The 19,429-nt window shown below is 39.4% G+C and overlaps 1 protein-coding gene across 14 annotated transcripts in view; it reads right to left on the bottom strand.

Moving 5' to 3' along the window:
- Window positions 1-18,287, bottom strand: part of EYA1 (EYA transcriptional coactivator and phosphatase 1) — a 172,610-nt gene extending 154,323 nt beyond the window's left edge. For 4 of the 14 annotated variants that reach the window (XM_045007466.1, XM_045007471.1, XM_045007468.1 and 1 more), the window contains exon 1: window positions 18,179-18,285. In XM_045007466.1, coding sequence (XP_044863401.1) covers window positions 18,179-18,235 — 57 coding nt within the window. In that variant the 5' untranslated portion in view covers window positions 18,236-18,285. Of the gene's footprint in view, window positions 1-18,178 lie in introns of all 14 variants that reach the window. The other 10 variants (XM_045007465.1, XM_045007479.1, XM_045007477.1 and 7 more) reach the window with 6 other exon arrangements.
- Between the last annotated feature and the right edge of the window lie 1,142 nt (window positions 18,288-19,429).

The following is a 19,429-nucleotide window of genomic DNA, read 5'->3' as shown; positions in this document are numbered from 1 at the left end:
CAGAGAACTATCCACGATGACGCCAAGATCTTTTTCCTGACTCGTTGTAGCTAAATTAGCCCCCATCATGTTGTATGTATAGTTGGGGTTATTTTTTCCAATGTGCATTACTTTACATTTATCCACATTAAATTTCATTTGCCATTTTGTTGCCCAATCACTTAGTTTTGTGAGATCTTTTTGAAGTTCTTCACAATCTGCTTTGGTCTTAACTATCTTGAGAAGTTTAGTATCATCTGCAAACTTGGCCACCTCACTGTTTCCATTTTACCACTTTTTCCATTTTACCACCAGCTCTATCCTGAAACATACACAATTTTGACTACATACAACCAAGAGGAAATACAGAAGAATAAACACACATTTATTGAGTGAATTAATTTATTTTCTCTCATCTGCCTGTAATCACAACAATTGGCTTTCTTAGTGCAACTCTGCTAAATGTACCCAAATCATCTTTTCATGTTATCTACATCATGCAAGAGTGTTTAATTTATTCCATCTTGATCAACCATCTTATATGATTATTCCTTCATTTACATAATTCCTTGTTAGCTCAGGAAATTACTTTTCAGATAGTTCCTACTGAAAAGTCAATGTGTTGTTCAACACCACTGTGTCAGGGCCCTAATCAAGTTATAGTATCTACTGGAGAACCAATTCCCATACCCCTTGGTGACTGTCCTGTGGAGCTGAGTATAAGAAGCTCATTTCCCTCCTGTGAACTGTACCAATGACGGTGGGAGGAAGGGACGGAAGAAAGTATAGACAGTTCATGTTTACATCGGCTGTCTCAGTTCTCCTGCTCTGAATCACCAAAGACATTGGAATATCTCAACATCCAGAGAGGAATAAGCCTATCAGTACAGATTCTGAATGATTTATTCCTATAATTGTAGTGCCTAGATAAATGCCATAGTAGGTGATAACATCACTGAACTGGCCAACTCTCCCTGTCAATAAAAAATGATTCCAAATCCAACTGCACATGAGCTATTGCTGAGCTGCTGTATTTACCAAGTACCGCTACATGACTAGGACCATTGTTCTGTAAAGCCTGAGTAATGAAAGATTTAAAAATTTAATTTAAATTTCACTGGAGAGAAAATCTCAGCTGACTCTGGTCACGGTCACCTCACAACCCAATAAGCTTTGCTGGACCCAATAACTTTTCACTCAGTGACTGTGCTCCCTGATTGGACAGAAGGGCCAACAGAGCATCATTTAAGCCAACAACAGCTGCTCAATGCATTGCACCCCTACTACTGCACCAGGCCTGCTTCCTGCACTGGCCCTTGCTTCAACCCAAACTTTCCCCTGCTCCAGCTCTAGTCCCCACCTTCCTTCTGAACTTCAGACTCCTGATTCCAACCGTTGGCTTGTCTCCTGACTACAACTCCAGTTCTGCCTTTGGGTTTTAGTCTGGCTCCTGACTCTGTCCATGGCTTGTCTCCTGACTACTGCTCTGGTTCTGCCTTTCGGTTCAGTTCTGCCTCCAACATTGGCTTGTTCTCTAACAACACCTCTAGTTCTCCCTTCTGATTCTGCCCTCTGAGGCTGCACTGCCTCCACCTCGGTGTTTGACAGGGAGGGTTTGTTTTTTTGTTTTTTTACCACTTTTCTTGCCCCAGGGTTTGGTTGCTATACGTTTCTCCTCATTTCTTTTAGGTTCCTCCTAAAACTATTCCAGTGGTAGACAGTTTAGAAGGGGATGCAAGCAGCCTTGCTCATGTGGGGAGGAGACCCAGGAGATTTAACTGGCATGCTATTCAGGGATACGGTTTGAGGGGGAGGTTACATGTGAAGTCTGCTGGACCTTCCAATATGGGAGGTTTGGGGCTATGAACATATGTTACACATTGAGCTGTTTTATTCGTTTTTAGTGTCTTTGAACAACTTTGTGCTCCCCAGATCTTTGGGCTATTTGATCATAGGTCCAGTCCCAAGACTGAGCAGCTTCAGAGCAGGTTAAGCCAGCTTTGGGACTGATTTGTATGGCCAGTGCAGTGCAAAGCAGTCTTATTATACTGGGAAATCTGACCCTGTATCTATCCTCTTGATTGAGACAGTCATCTGCCATTCATTACATATCCTTAACTATAACTTCTTCTATTTTTACAAGTGTTTACTGGTTCAGGTGACTCGAAGTCTAAATAAGAAAAGTAATATTCTCTTTTTATATTTTTGAAAAATGAATTCTTTTACGGGTTTTTGTATTTAAGTATCTCTTTTTCCAGTCAAGTTTGTTTTCTGCTTCTCTGTGAATGTGGTGGTTATGTCACTATCTTGGGGTTTTGCTTCCTTGTGCATTTTGTCTCTGATTGCATAAATATTCATAGGGAGACACCTAGGGAAAATTTTCAAAGTGGTGCACAGAGACTGAGCTAAGCAGTTCCTATTAATGTTAATGAGAGTCACATGGCTACATTCTCACATTCTAATTTGAAAATTTGCCTTCTGCTTTTCACCATTTAAAGTAAGTGTACTATTCTAAGTATGTAGTCTTTGCATCTCCCTGTTCTGCAATCTATAAATATGCAAGAGACATCTCTCTTTCCATATAGCTACTTCAGGATACTCCTATAGTATTTCATCCACAAAAGGAAGAGGCTCAACTTAATCACATTACAAAACTCCTAGTGCTGCTGTTATCCTGGTTCCAAAGCTGCTTCTACCAATTCCTATGTCAATTTACTTATTTATTTAGATATATAAGCTAAAAAAAAGCCTATCCTGGGAGCCTCTGACAATTAAAAGTATAGTTACATGAAGATAAAACCAACAGCTTTCCTAAAACCAGAATAAGAAATAACCAACCAGGTATTTCAAAGGCAAAAAATACCTCACCACACCCAACTGTATCAGCCTTTCCTTCTCCAAAGCTTGGGTAATGAGATGAGTCTTTCAGGGTGCCCTGTAGGTCAGATCCAACTTATTTTGGACGTAGGGTGTGAGTGGAGTGAATTCCAAAGTTGAGAGATTCCCCAGGATTTATGCCCTGCCAACAACTCCATCTTAGATAGCAAGCAGGCTCTAGCTAGAGCTCTGTGGATTGCAAATGTAGCAGTGTGGTGGGGGCAGAGAGGTGGTCTTTCAAACGGACAGGATAAAAGCTATTTAGGGCTCTATAAATACAAAACCACTACCTTAGATTGCACCCAGCCAATTTGGTGTCATGTGCTCATGAGAAGCTCGGCTACTTAGAAAGCAGTAGCCTGCCTACTACACCAACATCATTTTCCTGAATCATTTAAGGTATAACCCCCTACGGAATGCATTGCAATAGTCTAATCTGGAGGTGACAAAGACATGTATTACAAGGTCTACATCCAAAAAAAATCACCACTATCTCTAGGCCTATCGAAGAAGAAAACAGTATTCCTGGTTTACTGTTGCTATATATAAAACAGCTGCGGGTGCAAACGTATCCCCAGATTATGAACTCTAACAATAAATGGTGAGTATATGCCCTTCTTAAAGCCTTGCCACATCTTCCAGATGTTCTCCTCAGCCTACTACATTGGTCTTACCTGGACTGAGCTTCAACCTGCTAGTCCTCAGCCATGCTTTCTCTTTATAAAAACACTAAAGCATACAATATAATTGACTAGATCAGATGAGACAGAGAAACAGAGCTGGGGTATCAGCAGTACACTAAAGAGCACATTAGCCCACACTTCCTCACTAAACTTCCAAATTGGCCTCAGATACATATTGAACAACCTCACCCCCACCCCTGCCCCCACCCAAAAGCCCAAGAGTTTTGGAAAGGATGCAAATACTCATTCAAAGCATGATCCAACCTCCAACAGATGTGATTTAGCAAACTATTTTCTATATATTTTCCATAACTGCTTACTGCAGCATTTCTTGCACTTATATCTAAAGCATCTGGCACTGGTCAGCAACAGGACACTGTTCTAGATGGACCACAGGTCTGATCTGGTAAAGCAATTCCTACACTTCTATATGTCATAAGGTGACTGGCCCTTCAAGGGGAGATGGGTCCAGATCTACCTGTGACACATTTAGCTCATCTCCACATGTGGAAAAAATGACAGACAGGTCATGTGACTAAAGCAGGCAAAAGACAGAAGCCTGTGGAGAACCAAAAAGAGGAGAGAGATTCCAGGTAGGAAGCCCTGAGAGTTGGTGCTTGGTAGACAGCAGAGAGAGAATGAAGGGAGCCCAGGAGAACCTGAGGACTGAGAGATGAACCCAGTGTGGGGGGCTGAAGAGTGATATCTGAAGAAAAGACACACTCAGGAAGGGTTTTGCCCAGCTGGAGGTTAGGGTAGAAGACTCTTGTTTGGACATAAAGTCCCTCCCTTCCAGGGTACCTAACTTTTATTATTTGCCCCAGGGGCAAAGTTACTGCAGCAAATCATCACAGCATCCAAAGCAGGCTGGAAGGTCAAGAGAGCCAATCTGAGAGAGAGCAACTGTGGAAGCAGCTAGCCCAAAGCCAGACTAGAGAGAGAGCACTGCTATACTATATAAGAGGAAGGTGAACAAAATGAAACCCTTCTGAATCCCACATGAGAGAGCACTTGGAGCAAAACAATGAGAAACCAAAACTGCCCTCTGAGATCTCTCAGAGATATGAACAAACCCACATAAGGGCAGCAGTACTGACTTCTACTATGATTTTCTGGCAAGTCAAACACACACACTTGTGATCAAAGGCATCAAAGGCAACTGACAGATCTAACAATATCATCATGAACATCTGTATTTGGTCCTTCCATGAGGGCAGGGGACTGGACTCGATGACCTCTCGAGGTCCCTTCCAGTCCTAGAATCTATGAATCTGATATTCATTCATGATGATATCATCTATCATTCCTACTAAGGCAGACTCCAAGGGGCCAGCACCCGGGGTAAACCTGAGCACAGGCCCCAGGAGAGATTGGTGTACCCATTTAGCCTGTGAAATGAGAGGAGGTCTTAAATCCTCACAGACTGAGCTCCTCACCTGAATGTTCATTCCCCCTCCTGGAGACAGAGTGGTGGATTTAATCACTGGGATGAATTATGAATTGAGTACTGGAGATTTGATTACAAGAGCCTGTTCTCGTCCCTTGGTTAGCTATGTTACCTTTTCCAGGAGAAGATGGTGATACTCAGCAATGGGCTACAAGGGATTTAGCTAAGGGATCATTCCTTGGATGTGAGGCCATTCATCCTTCTATTGGACCCAATTAATGCCTAGTAGTTAAGGCAGAGATCAGCCTCTCCACATTTGAATATTCAAGTTAATAAAGTTATATCCATTCATGTATCTATTGTTGTTCTCCTGTGTATTTTGAGCAATGAGCCAAGCACTAAAAGATTTGTAAAAATACAAATGTTTAATGTTTTTAAATATTCAAGAAATTAAGGTGCATAAAGCAGCAACAAAATACAAATTATATTTAAAATTACTCTTGCATTTAACAAAACACATTATGCACCTAGTAATTAGTAATAATACTTAGCTTCTGTTACAGAATAAATGGTGACTGTAACTTGGAAATATCAACAACAATGCATCTTTTTTGTTTCCAAGTCTAGCCTCCCTTGCTAGAAATCAACCAGAAGAGTAAGGACAAGAGAAAACCACACACTATTATTTTTCAGTTCTTCACTTCATCAGTAGCTCTCTCCCTGTAGGTTCTACTGGTCCTCAAACTATAGAAGCAAATTTGCTGCACACACTGCATTCAGAATGCGACACAGTGTAAAACTGTAGAAATAAAACAAACTATATGATTATCAAACCAAATTATATTGAGGGGTTTTTTTAATCCAATTTTCCCACCTCAGCCAATTCCATTTTTTGCTGACAGAGCAACTTCTTTGGATTGAGATAAGTAATACTGCGATACATCCTCAGTCACTGGAAATTTCGTATGTACCTAGCCACAGTAGTAAAACTGCCTCTCAAGAAAACAAGTTCATCATAGAGTCAATGGAGGAAAGGAAAGGAAACTACAGATGCAGAAACTTTCCATCTTTTCACTGAGTTTTTCTTCTTGCCAGAGCTCATGCTTGAGAGGTCCATTCTTCCATATTATAAGTCATTCCAATGTCCTAAATTGAGAGGCATCTCAAACTGATGTTGTACACAGCTATGGCCAAGGAAGTAGCTATCCTCTCTCATCTGGAGTACACACCACTTCATGAACATTCTGCAGTATTCATCAGAAGTTCAATTCTTCCATCTCACCATTAGCACATGATCAAGAGTGAACTGGCTATGAGTAAGGGAAATGATTTTCCCCTTGAAGTGACAAGAACCTGCAGAGATATTTATGATACTGGTGTTTATTTGGCTGAGTATAAGAGAATAAAATGAGAGAGCACATTATGGATGTATTGAGGGAAGAGGGCTGTTCTTGGCTTAGCAACTCCAAAAAGAGCAATAACCCCTCTACCTCCCCCACACAAGAATGACTGTGTGTATGAGCTACAGAATGACTTGATTTTATATAAACCCGGTCTTAGTATAGTAGGATGGGAATCCTGGAGACCCTCAGGCTATTTCAAGGAAGTAAGGAAGGGTTCCACCATCCTGGGCCCCAATGTGAGGACAGATAGCTTCACAGTGGCTGGAAGAACCACAAATTCTCCCTCCTTCACCTCTAGGGTTTCCAACTTTCTGATATCAGAAAACTGAACACCTTGCCCAATGGGAGCTGCAGAGCCAGTGCTCGGGGCCCTGGCAGCGTGCGGAACTTCCGAAGCCACCCCTGCGCTTAGGGGCCACAGGGCCATGCCAGCCACTTCCAGGAGCTGCGCAGAGCCAGGGCAGGCAAGGAGCCTGCCTTAGCCCCGCTGCGCCACCGACCAGACCTCTAATGGCCCGGTCAGTGGTGTTGACTGGAGCTGCCTTTTCAACTGGGCGTTCTGGTCGAAAACTGGATGCCTGGCAACACTATTAATCTCCACATGGAGTCTGCTTGACACAGAGGCTGGTAATGTCAAGCTATGACAATCTGTACTGGGAAAACTGTCGATGTTCCATTGAAACAGAAGGAACAACTGCACTCTCCATAACAACCCTCCACACACACACACACACACACACACATACATAAAAGTATGACAAGAAAACTAAAAAAAATGGAAGGTCCCTTGATTTTAAGGCTTCTTCACAAATTTTGCTGTGTTTTATAATCTGAAGAGTTGTTTTTTAAAATCAATTTTTCTATATTATTAAGACATAGGGCAGGTCTACACTAAAGGCAGGGGTCGAACTAGGGTACGCAAGTTCAGCTACATGAATAGCGTAGCTGAACTCGAAGTACCCTAGTTCGAACTACTCACCCGTCCAGACGCCGCGGGATCGAAGTCCGCGGCTCCAAGGTCGACTCTGCCACCGCCGTTTGCAGTGGTGGAGTACCGGAGTCGACCGGAGCGCGCGGGGAGTTCGAACTATCACGTTTAGATTAGACGCGATAGTTCGAACTCCGAGAGGTAGAACTCACCGCGTCGACCCGGCAGGTAAGTGTAGACTAGCCCATAGATATCATAATGGAAACGGATATGTTATTCCTTTGTTAACCCAAAATTACAGAAAACTGTTTCTGGAAAAACAGCAACAACAGACAAGCTGTGAACACAACCACTCCCCACCCCATTCAGCTCAACAAGGTGGAAACTTCAAAGGTGCTAAGTGATATTATTAAGCATGCACAAATTGTATTTCCCTTTTCCTTAAATGATTTTTAAAACAAAGAAATTAAATGTAGAACTATGTTAATTTAGTGCTTGAAAAAACGCACAACAATCAGGAATAAAAAAGTTATCGAAACCTTACTTGTCCATTTAATATAATTTGAAGACATTTAGGTATACATTTAACAATGCAAAGATTTAAAGTTTGACATGTGCAAAATATAAAACTATAACATTTTGATGTCTTGACTTTTGTACAGTATTCTGTTAACAAGTTTTTGCATTTAATTAAAAATTTAACTTATTCTAGGATCAGAAGAAAATGTTACTCTGAAAGTTTTCTTGCCTTACACTCTTGAGTAGTAAATGAAAAGCTTATGTAGGACGTTCATGATATCAGCTTGCTTTATTAATGATGAAAACATCAAGGAGAAGCAGTAGCTTGCCAGTGATCACCTCTCTGGCTGACTGGGCTCTTCAGTATTGGAATTTTTCCGTTTTGTGGGTCATTTTATGGAGCCGCAGGCTCCTGGAAGACTGTTCATGATACCAGCTGGATTTGCAGATTCTTTACCATTCCATCATCTAAAGCTCTTACTGAGGATCAAATCTATTTACATGTTCATTTTGAATTTGAATTTGCAGGAAGCAAAAGGGGTTTAATAACTCTTTGGAGAATAATCACTATCACCTGAAAAAAGAAAGAGAAATAAACAAGGACCCACAATCACAGATGACTTAAAAATATTGAAATCTTTGTGAAATATATGCATAAAACTAGAGTAGACTTACCAGTAAACAATTTCCACATGGTTGGTCATAATTTAAACAGGTGGCTGGGTGTAGATATTTTCAAGGTATGAAAGACTCATGCACACCATCCAGATCATTTGCTAAATTACTGCCCACTATCTCCATGCTCATACTGAAAGCAGGTAACGTAAAATAAATAAATAAATAAGTCAGTTCAAGAAACGAGGGAGGAAGGGGAAAACTGCGAATTTACCAACCTTAATCTCAAATATAGTTGTGGTCAGCCAGCCAGTCATCCCACAAAGCTTTCAAGATTCAGAATGCAAAAGACAGGGAGAAGGACCAAGTATTTGCTAAAATTTACGGCTTTCCAAATCCTAGTTACTCTGAATACTTAAATTAAATGCTTGGAACTGTTAGCTAATGGCAAAAATATACAGTTTTTGTGGGGTGGGGAAAGGAGGATTGTGCTCTTTTTATTAAGAGTCATCAATAAAACATACATACCATAAAATTACTTACATAATGTACAGAAGAAAACCAATCAGTTTCTCCTTCAGTGGCTTCTACTACGCCCCCTTCTTGCTCTCTGATGGTATCCTACAAGTTCCTTAGAAATCTCCTTTTTAATACTCTAGGTGATTCAATCTACTCTCATAGTTTAAATTATATCTATGCCAATGACTCTCAAATCCACTTCTTTATTCATATCTTCTCTAGCTGTTTTAATGCTCTCTCTCTCTTCTCGTCCTGGTTGTCTCACCACCAAGTCATATTCAACATGGTGAAAATTTAATTCTTCTTTCCCTCCAAACCCTTGCCATCCTTCCCTTCTCAATTATAATAGAAAATTTCACCAGCCTCCCTGTCACCCAAGTTCACAACTTCAGTGGCATATTCAACTCTTCTCTACTCCATGCACCAAATATTGTCACTACTTCCTTTAAAGTACCTTAACATCTGTCCTGCCCTCTGTATCCCAAAGGGTCCTAAAAATCCTTGATCATCTCTCATAGTGGCTACGGTAGCCTCCTTTCTTGACTTGCTGCTATTCAGTTCACTCCATTCCAGCCTATCCAAAAAACTATTATTAAACACTCTTTTTACCCTCTCCAGCTGCTCTGCATTCCACTCTCAGGAGCCACATCCTTTAACTGGCTTCTCCTTGCCTTCTAAATCACATTGAAGTATCTCATGTGCACAGTCAAGGCTTTGAACAACTCCACCCCTGTAGACATCTCTGTTTTCTCCTATTCTCCACTTACTCCTATCTACTCTTGTATCCTTATTCCACTCTCATTTTCACACTTTCTTCCCTGGTGGCTCCTACTCTTCGCTCAAAGACTGAACAGCGATACCCCTCACCTTCAAACATAGTTATTCTGCAAAACCTTCAGAAATGTCCTTCCAGGTTTCCTCCACCACCACCTCCAACCATTGCTGGCATCCACCTAAATGTGTCCTAACTGTTTTGACTGAGCATATACTTGTATGTAAGCCCTTGAAAGGAGATCTGTACCTTCAGATATAATTGTACAGAACTGATCAGTCAGCAGATAATGAAGGCAGGGGGCTGGACTCAATGACCTTTCGGGGTCCCTTCCAGTTCTATGAGATAGGTATATCTCCATATATATTATTCACAACAACATTGTACCAATGGCAAGAGAGACAAGAGTTCTTCTCTCAACTTCTATTAATTCTATAATTTTTATTTAACCTCCTTTCTATTTTTTGCTAATTTTTTTATTATACCTTGTTGTAGATTCTATTGTGCGTTCTAACTCTAATTTCACCATACAGTTGTTTGTATATGGCAGTCCCATCGGTTAAAGTGTGGTACATTTTTGCGAGCAAAGTTATATTTCATAGCTATAGTAGGAGTTTGGACTTGTTCTTATAACTTGGTTCTGCTAACCAGGAGACCTGATTACTAATCCTGGCATTGACACTGGCTTGCTGTGCCCCAGTCTCCCTATCTGAAAAATGGCTATCAAAATACCTTACCTACCTTTATCTAATTTACAGGAGTGTAGTGAGGGTTAATCAGTTAATATTTATCATCTCAGGTGGAAAGTGCCATGTATTTCATTATATAGCCTTTGATAACATGATAGCCAGACATTACTTTTGTCAGACATTTTCTATTAATATTTTCTATTAATTATATATATCATATCTAGTTCTTTCAGTGAGAGAAGAATTAAAATATTCAATAGTAATTTGTCAAAATTTGTGGCCATTCTCACTTAAATCCTCTCAAATATTTAGTTTATTCTAGCAGTGAATTACTAAGTTAATGAAGCAAACATCCTCTTTCAGCACTAACGTGAGGAAACAAGGATATAAAACACTTTAACACCCTTCCCCCCATACAGTCTCACTTGAACAAGAAACATGGGCATTTTTGAAGGTGAATTTTGTAACATTTTAAAAGCATTTGCTATATTTAAAGGCTATTGTTAACCTTACCATTCAGTTGTACACATCATCTAACCAGATGCCACTAATCAGTTATGTCCATGTTATTTGTAAACGCGAAAAACAAGCAATCTTGTGATGACTATGCAATTTTGAAAATGACAAGCTCTCTGAAATCTTGCACTGAGCCCCACAGAACTCCAGATAAATAATTAATTACATATTGATGAGATCTGATAAAAAAGAGCTCTGAGCTGTGTTGACATTTATGTCTTCTTCATAACATTCACCAGAAAGTATTGAAACAATTCCATTTGAAACAATTTTTGGAAACCTAAATGTTTTCCTCTTTATATCTTTTTTTGAAAGATATAGTGATGCAGTATTTCTGGCAACTGCAGACTTGGTTACTGACATTTTATTTCCTACATACATTAAGTGCATCCTTAAAATGTAGTTCTACGGTCAATTACTTTATATTCTCAGAATGTTATATTCTTCCAGTAATGCATAAGAAATTAAATTATATGCTTAATAGTTATATCTTATATATTTTCTTTTAAATGCTCTAATTAGATATTAAAACTTCTGTGCATAACCTGGGTATCTGTTAGTTGCTCAGCATGGCATAATACAACCAGAAAAAATAAACCAAATCCAAAGAGACTGGTTGGTAGCCTTATTAAACAACACTCGAAAAAGTTACACCAAATAATTAAAACAACACAGGATACTGTATCTGTGTTTTGTATTTAAATATGAATGGGAAATGAATTTTCCTCTCTATTTTCCTATTTCATTTGCTTTTAACTGAACCAGGATGGCATGCATATTTCTACTATAGCTCCACTGTTACAGTACTTCAGATGCACTTAATAAATTGCACCTTCCATGAAAAGAAAAGGTGATGGATTGAAAAATGTTTAGCACTACCATACATAATTGATAGGATCCCTAGTGCAAATAAGTGTCTGATAAATAATTAAATTTAATCTCATTATAAGAGTTTTCATAATGGGATAATTTAATTAAATGAAAGCCAAAGGGTTTCTAGGGGTTGAAAGATGCTAGTATTGCTATATTTGGCTAATGGTCTGGGGATAGTATAGTGAAGAAGGGTAATTCACATGGGTACATGCATTATTTAATGAATCCCTCGGAGATGGACGAAAGGACAGATCAATGATAACTTGTCATTTTATCATTGCTTACAAAGCACATTTAAACAACCTGGGAAATGTTTAAAAAAAAAAGTCTTGCAGCTCTTGGAAAGACATCAGTTGTCTCAGTGTCATTATACATACCATACATTTTCTTTTCAGATATGTATTTTCACTTCAACTAACATTGCTAAGTTTTGTCCCCCTCTCACAATGAAAATAAGAGAAAAACCTTACAAGCTACTGTACAGTTAGGTCGAGTCTGCCTCTAAGTGAAAGTTATAATGGATACAGCATGTATATCTGATACTAAAAAATTGATAGCTATGTCATCTGGGACCCATTAACAAGCTTTTTGAGCAAGCAGAGTTTTGTGCTTCGAGTCTCCAGAAGCACTTAGCTAGACTAGGATACTAAAACCATAGAGTCTAAGCAGTTATCTCATTTACAGGTGATCAGTTATGAATTAATATCAATGATGAAAGGTATATCTTTTCAGATAAGAAAAGTGTCATCTTGTACACAGTAAAAGTACAAGACCTAAAAACTGAACAGAGTGGCGTTGTCATCTACAACTACTAAGGAGACATTCTTTTCTAATGAGATATATAAAGTACCATTCTATTAGAAAATGCTGTGTTCATTCATAAACTGTCAACATAGCAATTGCCATGCCACATCAGTCCTGCAGGTTTTCTCTAAAGCTAGCTAGGATTAGAGGTTTTAAAGAGAGGTGCAAGAAACCCTTATAGAACAACCTGCCATAGGGGGAAGTTTCTTACTAGCTCCAAGCAATTAGACATTGGCTTCTGCCCTGAAATATGATAATTACCATAACTTTTTAAACAATCCCATTTAATGTAACTGTTCCTTGAGGGGGCCATTTAGGGAACCGGGGTAAAAATCTATCTGGGGATTGGTCCTGCTTTGAGCCGGGGGTTGGACTAGATGACCTCCTGATATTCCAACCCTGATATTCTGTGATTTTCTATGTTTGCATCCAAATAAATGTCTAATCCTTTTTTAATTCAAGTGAATTTTTGACATCAATTATATCTTTTGGAAGTGAGTTTCATAGGCTAAATTATGTGTTATGTAAAAAAAGTGTTTTCATTTATCAATTTAAATTAACTACCTTTCAGTTTCCTTGATGTCCCTCCTTGTTGTTCACTCAACATCCTAATATTTCCCTTTTTGATTGCTGTTGTGCATAAAACAGAAGTTCCCATGAGATGTCCACAATGATGCCCAAGTCTTTTTTCTCAATGGTTTCAGTTACTTTGGAATCTCACGTTGTGCACTAATAGTTCATATTATCCCTTCCAATGTGTGTTACCTTACATTTGTCAACATTAAATTGAATCTGTCATTGTGCTGCCCAGTTGCCCAGCTCTGTTATGTTCCTCTGAAGTTCCTCAGTGTTTTCTACTCCTTACAATCTTAAATAATCGTGTAGCAATAGTAAATTTTGTGCCCCTCAGCACTTAACCCTTATTCTGATTGACAAATGAAAATATTGAACATGCAATTCTGGTAGAGATTCTTGGGACACTACACAATTAAAGTTTTGGCATGGTGAAAATTGACCATTTATTCCCATTCTGTTTTTGGTCTCTTAGCCAGTTTTTAATCTGGACAAAACTTTACCTCTAACCTCATGACTACTTAGTTTCCAGAATATCATGTAGTGTGGGATTTCACCAGAAGCTTTTTGAAATTTCAAATAAATTCTATATCCTAGTTCTTTTTATCCGCTCTCCTGATGACACAAAGAATTCAGAAGCCTCACAGGTTTGTCCATGTCATATCCATATTGATCTAAGTGTTTTATAACTCTATAATCATTTTAACCAATTTACCTGGAAGTGTGGCTCACCTGACCTGTAATTTCCAAGATCACCTGCATCCTTTATGAAGATCAAACATTTGCTGCTTTCCAGACTTCCAGTATAGCAAGTGATTTTAATGAGAGAATTCATATTTTAATTCATAGAACTGGTTGAAATCTGGGTACATACTTTGGGAAAATTCTCACCATCTTTCAGTAAAAAAAAATCAAATTTTGAAATTTTTGACCAACTCTATGAATAGTTCAGCCATTCTCTTCTCACTGTCCTTCAAAATTCTTGGTTCCTTGTTACTGTTCATTAGTCTGTTCAGCACTTCCTCTTGGAACCGCAAACTCCATCTTTGTTACCTTATAAGAGAGTATGTCTTTGTATATATTTTCTTTATTATATGATGCAAAGGGATCATTTAGCTTCTCTGAAAGTCCCTTTCTTCCTTAATTTTTCTGTTTACTACCTGGTGGTTCAGGGGAGCCACTGATTCTCACTGATTTTCCGAAAATGAATGATTGAGATGGTTCTTGTTAAGGGAACTAGCAAAAACTCCCTAGAGAAATGACTTTTAAAGTGGTTTGTTTGTTTTATGCTTCTGAAGGCAATCAGCAATTTCTATGTACTGTGAGAGACATCAAGGCCAACATTTTCTGTTTAAAGTTCAACAATTAAATAAGTGGCCTGATTTTCAGAGATTTTCATCTCCCACGGACTTCAGGGAGAGATGAGTGTGCTCAAACCAGGTCATTTCTACTATAATGCCTTGCCTCATGGACCCAGGTTTGAAACTAATTGTCCTTTTCCATTCTCCCACTTCCTAAGGCACAGTCAACTGTATAAAACTCTGGGTTTTGTGTGTGTTTTTATTCAAGTCTATTTGATTCAAATGCCACAGAAACAGTTGGGAGGAAAGATTTCTTTGCTGAACATTTAATAACCCACCCTTCAATTAAGAGCTAAGGAAGCTCCCAGTCTAGTTCTCCGCTCCTCCAAAGAGATGGCCAGCAAAAGGGAAGTATGATGATACTTGATATTCATCACACTTCTAAGGTTAAAAAAACTAAGATGAACATTGTGCAATTAAGTTTTGGGTCTTCTTTTACATAACAAACAAAGGGCACAAATTCTTTTCCTCTTTTTACAAGTCGCCTTCAACTTATCCTTTCCATAATTGCTTGAAGTGTAACCTTAATTTTGAATGTCTTGGTTTTCAAATATTAGTGGTTTAAAAAAAAGCTAGAATGTTCTATTTATTTTCTCCCGCTAACATTACAAACTTTATTTCAGTTTGTGTCTCGGAACTAGTATTTGCATGAAGAAAAAAAAAAGAAAAAAGTAATAAAAAAGCTTAGCAGACAACCCTATCTGGCATTGCAACAGATATCACAACATAGATCAAAATTATAACTGACAACTTCTATTTTCCTTTGCAACCCACAAGTCCCCACATAGTAAGAGAGCAATCAAATGAGTCACAAAGGAGGGTGGGGGGTGGGTGGAGAACTCAAGTAAGAAAAAAGATTAAATTTGGTGGGGAATCAAACCATAAATAAATCTACCCAACATAACTGACTTTCTTTCTTTACTTCACATATTTGTACTCATTTTTACTTTGTACTAATTCCTGACGGGCAATTTAAATTCCCAACTTTGGCAGCCAGTTGGGCTCATTTGAATGCCCAGAATTTAACACTGCCATGAGGCTGGTTTCCATGCGTCTTCAAATGTATTATGATCACTGCATAATATGAAAATAATAACTTCAGTAACAAACTAAGCTTGTTAATCCATTTTGTTCTAGCTGCTTATTCAATGCTTTACCATCTTGTGGCAATGAATGAGTATCCAGCAATAGTGAGTCAATTAGCAAGGCATTTTATAAAAAGTTCTGCTTTCTGCTGATATGCATTACACTGATATATGCCCAGATGAGGACACTAAGGAAAGAGAATTAACACTAGAAAGAATATTTGTATAGTTATGTGAATCACCATTTTGCCAAAACTCACTGTAAACCCTATTTTTGTGTATAAAAAATTTGCGCTAGGGATCTTATTTTTTGTTTGCATGTGTGTTTTAATTTTTTTTTTTAAACAGGAAACACTGAGATTCACAGGAAGTCTCCTGTAAATGCAACTCTAGCACACTACAATTATCTTTTAGATCTAGAAATCCAATAATTTTCTACAAGTATATCTGAGAAACTTTGATACACTTTGGGTCTGATATTCAAATAGAATTCAGGGCTGAAAAATGGCTTCCCAGAAGAGGAGTTAGAGCCTTCTCTCAACAAATTAGAACAATAAGATCTTGGCCTGCCCTTTACAAAAAATAGTAAACAGAAAAACAAGAAATTACAATTTAAACTGCTACTGGCCAAAATAAAATAAAATCTCTGCTTCTCAACTCACCAGTTCATATGTAATAAGTATTCCCACCTTCACGTCAATTTAACAGATTGCAATAACCAATCAAAAGCAACATTTGTACTGCCATTTCTGGATTTCTTCCTGCTGCTGTGAAATCCTTCCCCAGACAATTTCCATGACCTCAGTTCTCTCTGAGACATACTAGTCAGCATAATGAACAACAAAACGTCAGTTACACAGTAGATGTCTACTTAAAATAAAAAGAAACCAAAACAGTAATATTTTTCCTGCTTAGAGGCTGGGAGGGATGTTCTGTACAGAATGGTTCAAAGCTGCAGTTTTTGACCATGTGTGTATTTTGTGAACCTGCATGGTCTGTTGCCTGGGTGTTGGCAAACTACCCTTAGCAAATCTGCTTGAAGACAGGCTAGCATGAATTTCCATGAGACCCCAATCTCCTCCTTCATAGACATCGCACATCTCCCACCACCTCAATACTAAAAGATCCCTCCCCTGCCCCTTCTTACCTTTTGTCACCTTCAGAGGGACACAATAATTGGTTTCCCCTTCCATTCCAATCTCCTGGGGACAAATGGCCCTCTACTACACCTCCCTACAGCCTTAAGGGGTAGTGGATTTCCCAGAGGCCTTCTAGGGGTGGGCAGGAAGCACCAAAATCCGCAGCACACACATTCCTATACTGCAGTAGGAAAAGGGAAAACGTTCTTGCTCTACCTCCAGTCAGAATACTGGGCTCTGGACCAGAAATGCCCCATCATCCCTAGTGACCACATATGGAAGAGAAGCCCTGTAATCCCTAGTATGTTCTCCAGTTACTGTGTTAGGGATTAGACATCCCTACCTTTGATTTTACTAAAGCAGCTCACTCTGGCCTTTGGGGAGGTGGGAGAGGGAGCCTTCCTGCCAAACCCCTCAGATTGTCAGTCAGGAATTGGAAAGCCTGTTGACATGAACATATTGCCCCCAAATTTTCTGCTGGATGTACTCCCATGAGATCTTTGTGATGGTGTCAGGGGCCGGGTGAGAGGACCAAGGCTCAGGAAGAAGCAGCCCAGGAACAGGCCAATGGTTTTCTTCTGAAGGCACCAAAGCTACAGAGGGCTGGGCAAACAGGTAGGGTAGCTGAGGAACTTTTGTGAACCAGGGCTCTTGGTTAACACCACAGAATACACTCTGCACAGATTCTCCAGAGCTCACCTGAAACCGAGCAGTCTGCAAAGCCCTAATTCTGAATTCACAAAGCAGAACCAATTATTTCTGCACCCTTGAATTTGTAAGAGACAGGTTTTAATGAGTAACTCCAGACATATCACAACCATTTTCTGGAGCAGCTAAAAAAAAGCGGGGGGAGGGAGAGGGAGGGCTTGATCAAGATCTGTGACTGCTTTTGGGTCAAAAATAAAGTGACTCAAGGTGCGTCTTACATTTTGTTACAATGTCCTAATCCAGTCAGAGTAACAGAACATAACTCATTTTTGTTTAGAAATTAACTAAGGCAACTAATAGCAATTCTGTAACACTGAGGCTTTCCTAAAGAGTTGTAACAACAGGGGTCTAGTAGGTCTATTCCTATTTGTGATCTCAACTGTTGGAATGTGGATGAAGGTTCACAGAATGTTACAGGAACCTGTAACAATGAACGTTGATAGAAAAGAGACAAAAGGAGACAGAAAGGCTGAATTAGTTCAAACAAAAAGATCTACTAATACAATCCAAGAACTATGTTAACATCACATCATGTAAACAAGAGGAGATTGGAACCAGAAATTAATAAACCAAAATAGGTGTGTCAGAAATTAGGCCTAAACGGTCGACAAAATAATGAGAAGGTGAGCTATTCTGCTTATCACCCCTTTTGGGAGTCCTTAAAAAAGATTTTTTGGGGAGGTATAATTATGATGCCGGCATGAAGGATAGATGGACTGAAAAGAGAGAAAAAAAAAAAAAGCTTTACCATTTTATCATCAGGGCTGCCACCCCAGGATCCACCTTGACACCACTGGGCCTTCATCCTCGTGATCTTGAGAGTTGTCTTGGCCACTCCAGGCCAGAGAGAGGGACCCAGATGACATCACCATCTCCGCCAACTTGAGCTAAATCCTGAACAGCACCTAGAATACGAGACTTGGGTTCCTGTTGTCATACACCTCCCTCCTCCCCACGTCCTTTTCTCCCCCCCCCTTATTTTTTCCTCTTTCCAATCAATCTCTTTTTGCCTTCTGTTTAATAAATCTGGCCTAGCTGTCCAAGACTGTCTATTTTGCAACACTGTTCTAAGCCTGTGACCAAAAAGGCAGCTAAAAGCAATACCCCACCCATTCCAATACTGGTACAAGTTTGCCAGATCTTTTAGGGTACGCCTACACTGCAGCTGGGAGTGAACCTTCCAGCCTGGAGAGCCAAACTTGTGCTAGTGGGGCTCAAGCTAGTGTGCTAAAAATAGCCATGTGGCGATTGTGGTTCGGGCTGGAGCATGGGCTCTGGTGAGCTTGGGAGCCTGTACGCGAGCCTGCATTGCAACGTCCACCTAGCATGCTAGCAAGAATCTGTCTACCTGGGTGGGGAGCAGCAGTGTAGACATACACAAAGGGGCTGGTAAAACCATGTGCTGTGCCCATGGGTACGTCTACACTGCAACAACACCTGCAGCAGTGAGTCTCCGGGCCTGGGTCAATTGATTCTGATATACTGCTGCTCCTTAACCTGAAAATTAAGTGTTATTAAAGAACTCACTAAGATTTCACATAAGGAGACAAGATAAGGACCTTGGGGAGAGGAAGGGGAGCAGAACTCCCAAAATGTTTATGAAAACCATTAAGAAACAGGAAACGTGATCTAATTTGATGAAGATGGTCTAAAAAGAGAAATTAAAGGAAATTCTCAGAAGCAAATTTTAGAGGAAATTTAGGATCTAGGATTTCATTAATAATGACAATATTTGACTTCTGAGTCTGCTGGTGAAGATAGAAAGCCAAGATCATGGCTACAGATGGAAAAGTGAACAAGTAATTACAAAAGTTCCAGAAGAAACCAATGACCAAAAGTGAAAAGATAAAATAAAAAAATCACTTTTGGATGAGAAATGAAAATTTAATGAAGAAAACCACCAATAAGGACTCACTCTTTCATTCTCATCCTTCTGTCCTCATTCCAGAGCTGATAACCTTGAAGAGGTGAAGAAAGGGCATAGAATGTAACTAGGGGA

The sequence above is a fragment of the Mauremys mutica genome, chromosome 2, assembly GCF_020497125.1.
Source record: "Mauremys mutica isolate MM-2020 ecotype Southern chromosome 2, ASM2049712v1, whole genome shotgun sequence".
Taxonomy (NCBI): Eukaryota; Metazoa; Chordata; order Testudines; family Geoemydidae; genus Mauremys; species Mauremys mutica.
The sequence above is the reverse complement of the archived record's forward strand: the minus strand, read 5'-3'. Positions and strand labels throughout refer to the sequence as shown.